Below are 15,751 nucleotides of genomic sequence, written 5' to 3' on the forward strand. Positions count from 1 at the left end.
TTCTTTCTCCTCACCTTCCCACCAGGGCCCTCCGTTCTGGTAGTCAAGGGCTCCTGTCTCAGCCCAGGATTTCCTCTGCCCCATCCCAGATTCGCCCCTTTTCACTTGCTGCCCCCCACTCCTGGAACCTTCTTCCCCCACAAGCAAGAGCCATCACTTCTTTAACTAGCTTCAAAACGGAGTTGAAAACCATCCTGTTCAGAGAAGCCTTCCCAGGCATTGCATAATTGTTGCTTACCATCTGATGTTCTTTTAGTGCCTGTTTATCAAACCATTTCCTGTATTGCTATGTATTGTATATGTATTATCCTACTTGAGAGTATGTATTTTCCCTGGATGAAGATTAAACTTCCATTTTGAAGCCAAGCCCTCCCTCCAGTCCATCTGCCTTGGTCCAGGCCTCGGAGGTAGAGAGGAACTGCTGGACCTCTTACCCTTTCCCGTCACCACTCCCTTCTCCTTCTGTGTCATGTCTTTTTAGATTGTAAGCCCGAGGGCAGGGAACCGTCTAACTAAAAAGATTGCATGTACAGCGCTGTGTAAATTTACAGCGCTTCATAAATAAAGGTTAACAACAACAACAACAACAACAACAACAACAACAATACTATGGTTCACCAAAGTGGCCAATTTAGATATTGCACCTTATAAATTGAGGAGGAATGCCTTCCCCCAGTAATGCTAAGAAAAAAATTAGAAGGCCATGTTGGTGATTCAAGGATGCAACGCTTTTCAAAGAAAAATTTAAAAGATGCTACACAGCAATCCTTCCCTAAAATTTCCTCCACTTAGATGCCTTGGAATATACTCCTGCTACACAGAACTGGAGTTGGGATAGGATTTTGCCCTATTAGCAAAAATGTCCCCAGGCACATCTTTGGGTACATGCCCAGAAGCACTCACTCTTCTTCCCTGCTTTCCTTCTCCCCATCCATTTGCTCTAAACCTCATACCTGAGCCATTGTCAGGTGTGTAGAGAAACACCCTAAACTTTCTCTCATGGCTCACACCAACCCAGCCAGTACAAGTATGTAGTCTGTGTAACCACCTTGGCAAAACAGTGATCTGCCACGTCAGTCACGCATTCACACTAACTCTCTTTCTGGTAGTAGCAGCAGTCTTTCATTTGGCCAGAACAGGGAAAGACCGAAAAGTTAGGTGAATTTTTAAAAAGTATTTTAAAAGATACATCTCCATCTAGTGAAGCTTGTTTACCAAGACTACTCTTCCTCTTTGCTGATGGCTGTCTATGGACTTTATCGCATCTGTTTTTTGGCATGTTACAGGTACGAAAAGAGGACGCTCGTGTGCGTGCGCAACCACCCCAAAACAGATTTTACCGCATGTCAAAGCGTCCCCCAAAAGGCCCCGTTCCATTCTGTAACGTGCCAAAAAATGGGTGCAATAAAGTTCTATATCAATTCCATTTTGAGTGTACAGCACCCTCTAATAAGGAAGCCATCATGTGAGAGTTCCTTTTCCTCAAACTATTGCTTCAAACTGTGGATATGTGTGGCATTACACTTTTGTGGGATTCAACCAAGACATTTTCTCTGATATAGAACAAATGGGGTGGCTTCTCCATTTTCCTCCTACCTCCACCTCAAGTTGCACAGTATCTTAGTATCTGCATAGTATTTGGTGAGATTATTTTGGGCCATTACTGTTTTTGAAATGTATGTGTATGTATATCTGTGCGCGCGCACATGCACATATATATATATATATATATATATACACACATGCACACATATTTTTGTTTTTGTGTCTGTGTGTATACTTTGTATATATGTGTGTGTATACATTTGTGTATGTGTGTTTGTGTATTTATGTATGTGCGTATATACACACACACATATACACACAAGTGTGGATGTTTGTATACACACACACACACACACACACAATACTCCAGAGGACAGGATCAACATTCAAAATGATCTGAATAGACTAGAAAGCTGGGCCAAAGCTAACAAAATGAAATTCAACACAGAGAAATGTAAGGTACTGCACTTAGGGCAGAAAAATGAAATGCACAGATATAGGAATGGGGGACAACTGGCTAAATGAAACTACATGTGGAAGGGATCTGGGAGTCCAAGTAGACCACAAGTTGAATATGAGTCAACAGTGCGATGCGGCAGCTAAAAAGGCCAATGCAATTTTAGGCTGCATCAATAAAAGTATAGTGTCTAGATCAAGAGAAGTAATAGTGCCACTGTATTCTGCTTTGGTCAGGCCCCACCTGGAATACTGTGTCCAGTTCTGGGCACCACAATTCTAAAAGGACATTGAGAAACTGGAGCGTATCCAAAGGAGGGCGACTAAAATGGTGAAAGGTCTGGAAACCTTGCCCTATGAGGAACGACTCAGGGAGCTGGGGATGTTTAGCCTGGAGAAGAGAAGGTTAAGAGGTGATATGATAGCCCTGTTTAAATATTTGAAAGGATGTCATATTGAGGAGGGAGCAAGCTTGCTTTCTGCTGCTCCAGAGAACAGGATGTTTATCACACTATGCTCTTAAAGAGGTACTATTCCAGTGTGACTCCTCTAGCAGCCTCCTGTTGCATGCTGGGATTGGCAGTTTTAAGGAGCTGAACTTCTCTGCCTGAGAATTCTAAATACCCCTCCTTAAAACTGCCAATCCCAGCATGCAACAGGAGGCAGCTAGAGGAGTCACACTGGAATAGTACCTCTTTAAGAGCTCGTCTGATAAACACCATAGACCCGGAACAATGGATGCAAGCTCCAGGAAAAGAGATTCCACCTCAACATTAACTTCCTGACAGTAAGGGCTGTTCGACAGTGGAATGCACTTCTCCCTCGGAGTGTAGTGGAGTCTCCTTCCTTGGAGGTCTTTAAGCAGAGGCTGGATGGCCATCTGTCAGGGATGCTTTGATTTGGATTTCCTGCATGGCAGGGGGTTGGACTGGATGGTCCTTGCGATCTCTTCCAACTCTATGATTCTATATATACATTTGTCCCTCCCCATTCACTGTGATTAGGGGGACAGGACCCTTGTGAATGTGGAAAAACCTCAAATAACAAAAACACTATGCTTTTACCTGAGATAACACCTCTCTAGGAATCTCTAGGTCTTCAAGTGCAACTCTGTGGTCAACATCTGCCAGACACTGACCACAGAATTGCTCTGGAGAAGCTACAAATCCTGAGTGGAGTGTTCTGTCTAGGAATCTCTAGGTCCTTCAGTGCGACTTCTGGCTAAAGTTGACTGTAGAGTTGCGCTGGAAGACCTAGATATTCCTAGAGAGAACATATTAATAAAATCCGTGAATGATCAAATTCGCAAAAGTCAAACCCACAAATGTAGAGGGGTGTGTGTGTGTGTGTGTGTGTGTGTATATATATATATACAAACACACACACACATATATATACACACATACACAAATATGTGTGTGTGTATATACACACACATATTTGTGTGTATGTGTGTGGGTGCACGTATAGACACACATATGTATGTATATACAGTCGGCCCTTCTTATACACAGACTTTTTATACATGGATTCAAGCATCCACGGTTTGAAAATGTTCAAAAAAAGTATAAATTTCAAATATCGAACCTTGATTTCCCATTTTTTATAAGGGACACCATTTTACTATGTCATTATATTAATGGGACTTCAGCATACACAGGTTTTGATATCCACAGGGGATCTTGGAACCAAACCCCAGCGGATGACAAGGATCCACTTTATATATGTTTGTATATATATACACACACACACACACACACTTTTTTGTGTATATGTGTATACATATTTGTGTGTATATATGTGTGTGTGTATACATGTCTGTGTATATATATATATTTGTGTGTGTGTGTATATATATATATATATATATACACACACACGTACATATTTGTGTATATGTGTGTCTGTGTGTGTGTATATTTATATATATTTGTGTGTATATGTGTGTACATATATATATATTTGTGTACATATTTATGTGTGTGTGTGTATATATATATATATATACACACATACATACATATTTGTGTATGTGTATGTGTGAGGATACACACATCCATTTTTAGTTCCTCCTGAATCGGGATCCGGAACCAAAGTCTCCGAGGCCAGAGGCTCCCCGAGCCCCAATTGCTGCTGCGCCGCCGTCCCCGTTTGGAATGCTGCGTCTGGGAATGAGAAACCGGAAGTGGGCTTGGGCGGCCTGTTTGGCGGTGACACAGGCGGCGCTTCGGGTGCGGTGTTTGCAGCGGGGCGGGAAGAGGCCGGAGGTATGGGGAAGGGGTTCAGGGCTGGCGCCAGGAAGGGGAAGGGGCTGCCAGGGAGTGGAGGGCGGAGGGCTTCGGGGGAGCTGGGGAACCCCGAGCTCAGAGTCAGAGTGCTTAAGGCTGAAAGGGGACGCTGGGCCAGTGGTCCCCAAACGGTGCCCTTTAAGAGCTTTTGGACTTCAGCTCCCAGAAACCTCAGCCATGTTGGCTAATAGTCAGGGATTCTGGGAGCTGAAGTCCAAGATCCCTTAAAGAGCACAGTTTGGATGTATTTTAGTTATATTCATGATTTCGTTGTTAGTTGCCTTGGAATCAACCATGATTCATGCTGACCCTGTGAAGGAGACACGTCCAGAGCCCTCCGTTGCTCTGCTTAGTTCCTGCAAACTCAGAGTCCATCCATCTATCTGTGTCCTTTAAGGGGTTTTTGGACTTCAGTTCCCAGAATCCCTGACCTTTGGCCAATGTGGCCGAGGCTTCTGGGAGCTGAGGTCCAAAATCTCTTGAAGGTGGTCTTCCTCTCTTTCTGCTTCCCTCCGCCTTTCCTAGCGTTATTGTCTTTTCAATGAGTGCTTCCTTCTTGTGATGTGTCCAAAGTATGACAGCCTCATTTTAATCATCTTGGCTTCCAGGGAGAGTTCAGGCTCGATCTGTTCAAGACCCATTTGCTTGTCTTCTTGGCTCTCCATGGTCTTCTCAGCACTCCTCACTTTATCTTTGCTTCCAGGGATATTTCCGGATCCATCTGCTCAAGGACCTTCCATTTGCCTTTTTGGCTGTCCATGGTGTCTTCCACACTCTTCTCCAGCACCACATCTCAAATGGTATAATTCAAAGGTATAGCCATGTTAGTCTGTAGGATCAGTCCGCAGAGAGATCTTGTAGCACCTTTGAGACTAACTGAAAGAAAGAAATTGGCAGCATGAGCTTTCCTAGACCTCAGTCTATTTCCCCAGATGCATCTGAGGAAGCGGACTGAAGTCCATGAAAGCTCATGCTGTCAATTTCTTTCTTTCAGTTAGTCTCAAAGGTGCTACAAGATCTCTCTACGTACGTCTCAAATGAGTTGATTTTCTTCTTAACTGTCCAGCTCTCATATTGTTGGGAATACAACAGATTTGGCTTTTCTTACTTCACTGCTTAGTTGTGTATCTTTACTCTTTAGGATCTTGTCTAGTTCGTTCATGGCTGCCTTTTCTCATTCCTGGTTTTCTTCTGATTTCTTGACTGCAGTCTCTGTTCTGATCAGTGTTTGATCCAAGGTACAAGAAATCTTTTACTAGTTTGATTTCATCATTGTCTGAGTTGGATTTGTGTAGATCCTCCATGGTCATTATTTTTGTTTCCTTTATGTTCATCTGTAAGCCTGCCTTTGCACTTTCTTCCTTGAGCTTCCCTAATAATTATTCCAAGTCTGTGACGTTTTCTGCTGGTATTATGGTATCATCTGCATATCTGAGATTGTTGAAATTCTTTCCTTCAATTTTAACTCATTCTGAGTCTAATCCTGCTTGTCATATGTTTTCTGCACATGTTGAACAAGTAGGATGATAAAACGGAGCCTTGCCTGACCCCTTTGCCAATTGGGAACCATTCTGCTTCTCCATGTTCTGTTCTATCAAACGCCTCTTGTCCTAAGTACGTATTCCTCATCAAGACTGTCAGATGTAGGAGCACTCACATGTCTTTAAAAGCCTTCCATAGTTTTTCATGATCTGTGCACTCAAATGCTTTGCTATGGTCTATAAAGCACATGCTGACTTTTTCCCCCCTGGTGCACTCCCTTACCCATTGTATGTTTGCAGTGTGGTCCCTAGTGCCTTTTCCTTTCCTGAGCTGCATTTGGATCTCTGAGATTTTTGTCTCTATGTATGGTTGGAGCTGGTTAGTCTCATAAGATGTATGGATACGGAGGGATATTGGACTGAAACTAATATCTATGTATGAGACGTTTGGTTGTAGTTTTTCATTGAAGTGTGTTTTCTTTTTTTAAACCCAACAAATCAGTATTTGTGCATCCTGTGAGGTTCCTTTTCTGTGCATCTCCTTCACCTTCAGTCTACAGTTACTTAGCTTCCACAAGATGAAAATCAGCTCCAAAACAATATTCCACAAAGGAGTATGGAAAAAAATTACATTGTATGTAAGATAGGCAGATGACAGCATACTATTAACAGAAAACACTGCAAACTTGAAAAAAAATTACTAAGGAAGGTCAAAGTAGTAAGTGCAAAGGCAGGTTTAATGCTGAACATAAAGAAAACAAAAATGATGACCACAGAGGAGCTACATAAATTCTACCTAGACAATAAGTTCCCATACCTTGAATCAAACCTTGTTCAGAATGGAGATCGCAGTCAAGAAATCAAAAGAAAACTAGGAATGTGAAGGGCAGAATTGAAAGAACTAGACAAGTTCCTAAAGAATAAAGCTATACACCAGAGCACTAAAGTCAGAGTCATCCAGTCCATTGTATTCCCCATCACCATGTATAGATGCAAACTCTCCCTGGAAGCCAAGATGGTCAAATTGAAGCTGTCATACTTTGGTCATATCATGAGAAGGCTTAACGCATTGCAAAAGGCAAGAATGCTAGGAATTTAGGATAGTGGTAGAAAGAAAGGAAGAATGCACGCAAGATGCCTAGACTCAATCAAAGAGGTCATAGGTGTGGAATTAGAGGACCTAAGCAGAGCATTGGAGGACAGGGGATCTTGGAGATGTCTCATCCACAAGGTTGCTATAAGTCGAGGTCGACTCAAGAGCAGTTAACAACAACAAACGTATTTTTCAAAATGTAACTTTTATATTTCCAAAAGGTTGCAATGGAATGTAATAGAATAATCCAAAGACTGTCATTTCAATTAAGGAGATAGTTTTTTGAAGTCTTATAAAGAAGTTCAGTTGAAATCAGTGGAACTTCTATGCATAGCCTTGTGCTTCATGCTGTACAAATGGAAAGCTTCACTTGTATTGAACAGAAAATATAATTCACTTCAGAAATTAAGTTATATACCTGTGCATTATAAGTATTCTGGTGAAAACACTGATGGTTATTGCCTTTTTGATGGAATCTTACTTAATCCAAAAAAGCATGTTTTGTATACCCACATGTGTGAACAGTGATAAAAGCACTAAGAAATCTCATGAGTCTGAGAGGTTGTTATTACAGGAGAAAAACTAAGGTCTAAGAATCCAAGCATTTTATTTCTTGTAATTATGTATCTTGATATATATATCTTGTGAATAGATATAGTCTAGTTATTACACAGATCTCTTGTTGTTCCCCTTTTGTTCAGTCAGCAACAAAAACTTGGCAATGAATTCCATGAATTTGATTCTTATTCCAAAAAGAAAAACTTTAGTACATCATTTTGTGTGGCTTTGTAATAGCTTAATTGTAATAGCAAAACAAAAGAATAAATTTACTCATTCAGAAAATGAATACTACTAAGAATCTGTATGAATATATATCCAGACTGTATCCATTTTTAGTCGCTTAATCTTTTTTGTGGCTATGCATTAAGGCTTTCTTCATTCTTAGGTTTATTTGGTGTCCCTGTTACTGACATAGAGAGAATATTCATGAGAGACTGTTTGTGTCCCTATCAGGTAAGATGATATGAGAAGAAAGAGCTGTTGTTGTTTTGGCCATTATTGGCTACAGTCTTGTATTATACAGCCTTTGAAGACCCTTGCATGGCCATCCCATGCTGTGTGGGAAAGGGCAGAATTACAGAAGCCAGATGTGAAGTTATTACAGTACCTGAAAGGACCCTGGTGGATCTCAGTATCATCTTGCATTGGCTATGGGGGCATAGCCAGGAGCTTCCGTGATCCTGTCTGCTCCTCACAAAGAATGGAGGCCTCAGAGGCTCTTCCGTAAATTGGGAGAGGAGAGTTGGGTGCTGCAGTGGGACAAAGGGAATACTAATCTCCCCAGCTCCCCAAGGAGGACATGTACATACAGAAGGGAAATTTACCCACATGTGAATTTATTTATTGCATTTTAATCCCACCATTGTTTATTTATTTATTTATTTAGTGCTGTAGATTTGCACCTTTCTCCCAAAATGGAATTCATTTGGTCATTAATAGGCTGCTATAATGTGGAAATGCAAGTTTCTAGGCATAATGTGTTTAGTGCAAGTTATTATCTACTGAAGAATTGAGGGAAGAAGCTTAGTGTCCTACTATTTTTTTTCTTCTGGCTCCTTTGGCTATTCAGACCTATCTTTACTACTGTTATGAGTCAGAATATGAGAGTATTTTTGTTCTCATGTAAGAAATGAACACAGCTTCAAAGATTTGTTAGTCTAGAAAACTAGAAAGTTTTTTCTTGGTTACTTTTTGAGAGATTCTCAAGAAAAGTTTTTTCTTGGTTACTTTTTGAGAGATTCTCACCTGTTTCCTCCAATTTTATTTTCAATAACAGGGATGGATTTGTAAATAATACATGCCCATTTTTTCTAATTTGTTGGAAAAGTTATGTTTTCCCTATGTATAATCAGAATTAATCTGTTAGGATTTATTTTTTTCATCATTCTAGCATGGACTCATACTGTATTTTATGGAATATTTGGGGCTAGGCAGCTTTTCTGAGCAGCTTTTCTGTTTCTGATATTTTTATTAGTTAATAGGCATTAGGTATGTGTGCTGTATATCAAAATGTTAAGGGTATGTTGATGTGACAGAATCATTTTACTGTGTTAGAGATCGGGGCAAAGAATTTGACTGGTATTATTATCTGCAGATTTGGTAGACTTGTAGTAGTAAGGATGGATCTGAGTAGCCAAACAGGCAGAAGAAAAAAAATGGTAAGACACTAAGCGTCTTCCCTCAATTCTTAAGTAGATAATAACTTGCACTATATACATAATGCCTAGAAACTTGCATTTTTTGTTCAGTTGAAAGTACAAGTTTTTTAGAACATCAAATACCAGATGTTGCAATTGGTTGACAGACATAAAGATGCACAAGGTACAAAACATGGTGGTCATTGTTCCCCTAGGTATTGAAAATTCAGATACCTATCAAATCTGTTGGATCTGTTTAATTTCTGTAAGATAAGCATATTGAGAAGAGAAGATCAATGCCAGAATAAAGTTATTGCTGAATAAACAGTCTATGGTGTCTGTGGAGGAAATTAAGAAAAGCATTTAATTTTGTAGAGATTAGCTTGTGCTCTTTAGGCATTTAGTTGTACAGGGTACTTACTTTTAAATCATATTTTCTTCTCTGACTTTAGGCAACAAAATGGCAACAGGAGCAGATGTCCGGGATATACTGGAACTGGGAGGAACTGATTCTGAGAATATAGGAACCATTAACAAGAAAGACATAATCAATTCTGATAAGGTAGAGTCTGGAAAAGTTTAAACTGAAGGAATCCCTAAAAACAATAAATTTCACTTTTGTCCTGAAAGATAATCTTATATTATTTTGTCCAGCTGGAGTGTTAACTGCACATGTATTATGGGAGAACTATGTAGAATATGACAGAAGGACTAGAATCTACTTTTGATCAGAACTAGGAGGCTTACCGTATATACTCAACTATAAGTCAGCCTCATATATAAGTCAAGGGCAAGTTTTGGAGCCAAAATTATGGATTTTGATATGATAAGTCGAGGGTAAAACTTAGGGGCATGTAATGAGGGATGTAAAGGACGAAGTAAAGGAAAACAATGCCAAAGAACTTACAAGATACCCACAGGCCTAACTATTTGTGCACATACTAAAGGCTGGATTAAACTCTTGCCTGTATATATATGCCTTAAAATACAGTACTTACATTGACCTGTGGATAAATTGACTTGGATTTTTTTGGGTCAATTTTTAACCTAAATTTGTAGATGTATACAAGAGTGTATACAGTAATTCTCTGTGTCCTTTTTTAATGGCGGTGGGAGAGAGTTCCATGATCCATATCCATAGGAGGATGTTATTGTTATCTTGGATTTTATTGGCTTGATTTCTTTATGCAGGAATATTGTTTATTCTAGCCTCAAGTATTTGCACTTAAAAAAAACTAAATCCAGAACAAAAGTTAAAAATCTATTCTGTATTTCAATTCCATCATATCCTTGACACTTAAAAGTCAGGCTTCCTCATGTGGAGAACCTAGAGTTCTTGTTGCTGAACAATCTGAGAGACCTAATTGGCCTGAAAAGGGAATTTAGAGCAAGTTCCTTTTATTTTTGTGAAATTTAACACAGTTCAGGATACCAATTCTGTGTGTACCTCTCTTTCCTCCATTTGGGGGTATCTGCACCAATTAATATTTCTGTATTTGTTGGTGAAAACAATATGCTACTGTATTAATACACTTTTCTTTCATCTTTTGGGTGAATTCTTACCGTAAGACATGAAAGGTAACCTCTAACAGTGGCCTACCCCTGCATTATGGATATACAGTGGTAACCCGGGATACGAAATCACCGCGTTACGAAATTTCCGGGATACGAAAAAAATAAATAGGAAAAAACTGTTTCGGGTTACGGGTTTTTTTTTTCGGCTTACGAAAAATTTTTTGGTGCTTTTCGGCGCTTTTTCACACGAAATCGCGGCTTTCAGCGCTAGCGGCTATGGCTTTTTCGGCTAGCGAAATCTTTCGGGTTACGAACGGCGCCGCGGAACGAATTACATTCGTAACCCGGGGTACCACTGTATATACCTCTAGGGTTGATAATTTAGATACTCTCTTCTTGATGCATCCACACAAATCAAATATTAATCTGTTCTCTTTTCCATCATAAGTTTTAAGTTTGAATAATATTCTTAACACTATGATTTTGGGATGCACAGAACATGCCTGACCTTAGGGTGCTACTACATTACAGAATTAATGTAGTTTGACACAGCTTTAACCTGTGGAATCCTGGGATTTATAATTTGTTGTGGCACTGGAGCTCTCTCACAGAGAAGGCTAAATAGCTCACTAAACTATAAATCCCAGAATTCCATAGCTTTGAGCGGCTGTTAAACTGATGTTAAACTGCATCAGTTTTTTAGTGTAGATGCAGCCTGAGTAGTGCTTACTCTCAGGAAAGTATGCTTAGGACTGTAGTCTAAGGAATGTGTCTAATCCACTTTATATGAGAACTTTAACACAATTCTCAGATTTACCATAAAAGTTGATGGAAGAAATTTTTTATACAAATACTGTTCAGACTGGTTTTCAGTAGTTTTCTCTACTGCATAGATGGAGATTACTAACAGAAGGTATGGAGAAAGGAACATACTGTAGTTGTTTGTCCTGTAAGCATAGCAATCCTGTGCATATTTTCTCACAAGGAAGTCCTGCTGTGTTTAGTGGTGTTTACTTTAGGGAAAGAATGCATAGCACTGAAGGCTAAAATTCCAGAAGAAAGGGCATGTGAGATCTGAAATGGGATGAACATTGAATGATGTTTGACATTAACGTTATTTTCAAACATTTCTTGGGAGTTCTCTCTGATTTTGTTGTCAAATATTATCCTGACTTCTTTGAAAAGAAGGGGCCCCACATGATAGTTCAGTGAAAAGCAAAGTTACCCCCTGTTTTTCCTTCTGAACTGCAGTATCTGTGTGTTTCCCCTCTATACTCAAATTAACCTCACACTTTTAAAATTAAAGATCTCTCTCTTACTACTTCTCATTAACCTGCTGCTGTTCAAGATAATAAAGCAGTGGTTCTCAAATGGTGGGGTGGAATCTCCAGGGGAGTGCAAGAGTTCTTCGAGGGAGGTGCGAGACATGGAAGCTCTGCAACTCTATAATTCTATGATCTCTCCTTCTCCTCTTACCAAAACTTTTTATGTGTAAAATTTACACATGTGTTGAGCTAAATATTGAGTTTAGTTAAATAAAACTACAGTGCTCCCTCCATTCTCACGGTCTTTGGATGTACATCCCTCACATATGCGTGAGGGACAAATGGAGGGAGAATGAATGGGGTGTGTGTCTGCACCTGTGCACCCCCACATGCCTGTGCCTATATTCAAGCCAATGGGGCTTGAACATAGTCAAAACTCGGTTTTCATGAGGGGGTCCGGAATCGATCCCCCACGAAAAAGGAGAGGTGACTGTATTCTAATTTGAATGATGTTATTTCCTTATAAAATGTTAAAATATAAATGTACATGAATGTGTGAAAGAAAATGTGCACACTTAATAAACAAAATATTTTAATCATATACTACATTGTATGGGGGTGGGGGGCAACATCCACATGTACATGTAAAGAGGGGGAATATCCCAAAGGTAAAAAGTTTGAGTACCACTGTAAGAGAGTATACTGGGCCCCAAAAGCCTATGATGGAAATTGGCAGTTCTACAAGGTCCTTACTTAGTCCTACGCCACTCCAGTTTTAGCCAGCATTTCTTCTTTCAGGCTTGTTGTCCCATCACATACTATCTGTAGTTGTTATAGCACCATCCTCCTCCTCACTCACTTTCCACCTGCATGGCTAGTTTTCTCCATCACTGCCATCACTGTTTTTGCTTGTTTTCTGTCTTCTTTCCTCTGATTGGCATATATAGAAAGGAAAGTAGAATGTCCAGAAAAGAAGGGTATGTGTGCAAGCAACTAGTCTGGGAAGAGGATGACATAGCAAGATGAAATTGAGAACAGAGAGCGCAAAAAGTCATATGTGAATAGATAGGTATGCACAATCTTAGTTTCTTGTGCAGTCGTCAGAGTAGGCTTCCATAGATAGATCTTCACCTGTGGTCTCAAACCACATTATTAGAGACAGCATGGGGAGCCACAGTGGTCAAGGCTATTTGTCAGTCAGTCATGATTAGAACTACTTTGTCTTTCTCCCCCGCCCTTGGGATTTTTTTTATATTTCGAGACCCACAGGTGCTTCTACAACAGTTTTACCTCACCCGGACAGAGCTTCTAATAAAGATCTTCTCTTTCAGAAAAAATCCAAAAAATCATCAGAAACCCTAACCTTTAAGAGACCAGAAGGAATGCACCGGGAGGTGTATGCACTGCTGTACTCTGATAAAAAGTAAGAGTTCTCTCACAGTTCTTTTCCTGATAGTGGGTGCCTTTGTTCAAGTAGCCTCTCATCTGCTTAGCTTTACATATATGAAAGCATTGACAAATCACCTTTTGAAAATTGACTTTCTACTCCCATTCTTGGCTCCTTCCTAGTACCTCTAACTTACCTTGGACAGGCAGTGCTGTTTTAGAATTTGTGAGTGCTATGATGTAAATGTATGAGGCATTTCGTATGTAATAGTTCCAGAAATTTTAAGTATTGAAAAATCATTAAGATGCTCTTTCAGCAACAATCAGCTGTTAGAAGAAATTGTAGTACCTCTCAGAATCAAACCTAAATTTATGTTTCTCTTTAGGAATATAAGATGTTTTATGTATAACTTTCTTTGTAGATACAATTATAATTTGTCAGCATATTTGTGAAATTTGAAAATATATGTACAGTATTTTTTTTATTCCAGATGATTATATCTGAAAGTGCCTAGGCATATCTGGACCGGGATAATAATAAGAGTGCAGTGAAAGCTAAAATAAGAACTAATTAACTAAGAAAAGGAAGGTTTTGTTTTCTGATGTTAGGAATCTGGCCAGGATCCAGATTTATTCAGTGTGTCCAGAGGCTTGAACTTCTGTTTCTCAAGTTGCAACCCTGCTTATCTCATAACAAATCTTTTCTGAAATTGGAGAGTTTTTTTAAAAAATGTGATATCTCCTGTGCTACTTTTTATCACCTGGTTTATACTTTAATTCAGTCAGCTGATTTCTTTTTAGCACAAACTTCAGGCTGATGTATCCAAATGGACAAACTATGGTTTGTGTACATCCTCCACATTACAATTATAATGCCAAACTGTGAATCAGTTCATTGTGTCTTGCTGGCAGTTTTTGACCTTTAAGCCTTAGTGTGAAAAATTCACATATGCTAACCATCTTTGGTCCATAGAGATTTGTACTGTGTACTAATCATGAAAGATTGGTTGTATTGGCTTTAGCTCTCCCACCTCCCAAGGATTCCATTCTGCCTTTGTGTAAAAATTGATAATAAAACAATTGGCTTTTAAACCTTCCTTGGAGATCATGAAATGGGCGGTTGGACTTGTGAAGTGATGCTCATCTGGACAACAATTATCAATTAGTACCTTGTGTGTGTGTGTGTTTTTTTTTTTTTTACAGGGATGCACCTCCTCTTCTGCCAAGTGACACAACACAGGGCTACCGCACTGTCAAGGCAAAACTAGGCTCTAAGAAAGTGCGGCCTTGGAAATGGATGCCCTTCACTAACCCTGCTCGGAAGGATGGGGCAATGTTCTACCACTGGCGGAGGGCAGCAGAGGAGGGCAAAGATTACCCTTTTGCCAGATTCAACAAAGTATGGAGCCTGGATTAAGGCTATAGTATATGTGGGATATGAAAAGTTGGATAGCGTTGTATCATAGATCTCAGAGGATAATCCTAAATATCCTTTTCCTGCTATTCGTTCTCTCTAAGGAAAGACAGCTCTATCTCAGCATTAGTAATATAAAACTGTGATTCCCAAATAGGATGTCATAACCTGTTGTTGCCAACTGTGTTCAAGTCAACCTTGACTCAAAGCAACCCTGTGAATGAGCAAGACCTCCTATTCTTGCCACTCTGCTCAGGTCCTTCATGTTGAGTCCTGTGATCTCTCTGATAGAGTTTAGTCATCTGGCATGCATCTCCCTCTCTTTCTACTTTCTACTATCTTCGAACTTTCCTAGCTTATTTTGTCTTTTCTAATGAGTTGTTCCTTCTCATGATGTCACCAAAGTACAACAGTCTTAGTTTCATCAACTTGGTTTGCAGGGAGATTTCAGTCTTCATTTGTTCTAGGATCCATTTGTTTGTCTTTTTGGCTGTCCACAGTATCCTCAGCACTCTTTTCCAGCATCACATCTCAAATGAATTTATCTTCTTTCTGTCCAGTTTCTTCACTGTCCAGCTTTCACACTTGTACATGGTGATGGGAAATAATATGGCTCTGATGATTTTGATCTTAGTGTTCAGTTGTATATCTTTACACTGTAATATCTTGTTTATTTCTTTCATAGCTGCCCTTCCCATTCCTAATCTTTTGATTTCTTGACTGCAGTCTCTCTTCTGATCACTAAGAGGCAGAGAGCCTCAGGTGCTCCAGATGCTATGTCCCATCAGGTACAGCATGGCCAGTTGTTAGGGAAGATGGTGCCTAGAGACCAGTATGTTATGAAGAGCCTAAGATTCCCCACCCTTGTTTTAAAAGCTTGCATTCCCTGGCTTATACACCAATACAGCTTGTGCACTCTTTTTCTCTTAACAGTGCTCATAATAAAAGCCTTTGTTTGGAAGGGCATCAGAAAAAGTTTGGAAACCTGTTTTGTTTTGTTTTTAAAAAAACTCACAAGGTAAACTTATTGTTAACTTGAAAAATTGACAAATTGTCATGTATGAGTCACCAAACTCTAAAAGATCTGCTGCTGACACACCTCAGTTATGT

At 39.6% G+C, this 15,751-nt stretch overlaps 1 protein-coding gene across 5 annotated transcripts in view; it reads left to right on the plus strand.

Moving 5' to 3' along the window:
- The first annotated feature begins 4,138 nt into the window (after positions 1 to 4,138).
- Positions 4,139 to 15,751, plus strand: part of DMAP1 (DNA methyltransferase 1 associated protein 1) — a 46,962-nt gene continuing 35,349 nt past the window's right edge. Inside the window, exons 1-6 of one of the 5 annotated variants that reach the window (XM_042465315.1) lie at positions 4,195 to 4,268; positions 4,993 to 5,102; positions 7,810 to 7,877; positions 9,514 to 9,623; positions 13,173 to 13,264; positions 14,431 to 14,626. In XM_042465315.1, coding sequence (XP_042321249.1) covers positions 9,522 to 9,623; positions 13,173 to 13,264; positions 14,431 to 14,626 — 390 coding nt within the window. In that variant the 5' untranslated portion in view covers positions 4,195 to 4,268; positions 4,993 to 5,102; positions 7,810 to 7,877; positions 9,514 to 9,521. Of the gene's footprint in view, positions 4,269 to 4,992; positions 5,103 to 7,809; positions 7,878 to 9,513; positions 9,624 to 13,172; positions 13,265 to 14,430; positions 14,627 to 15,751 lie in introns of all 5 variants that reach the window. The other 4 variants (XM_042465316.1, XM_042465314.1, XM_042465318.1 and 1 more) reach the window with 4 other exon arrangements.

This window comes from Sceloporus undulatus, chromosome 4 (genome assembly GCF_019175285.1).
Source record: "Sceloporus undulatus isolate JIND9_A2432 ecotype Alabama chromosome 4, SceUnd_v1.1, whole genome shotgun sequence".
NCBI classification, from domain to species: Eukaryota; Metazoa; Chordata; class Lepidosauria; order Squamata; family Phrynosomatidae; genus Sceloporus; species Sceloporus undulatus.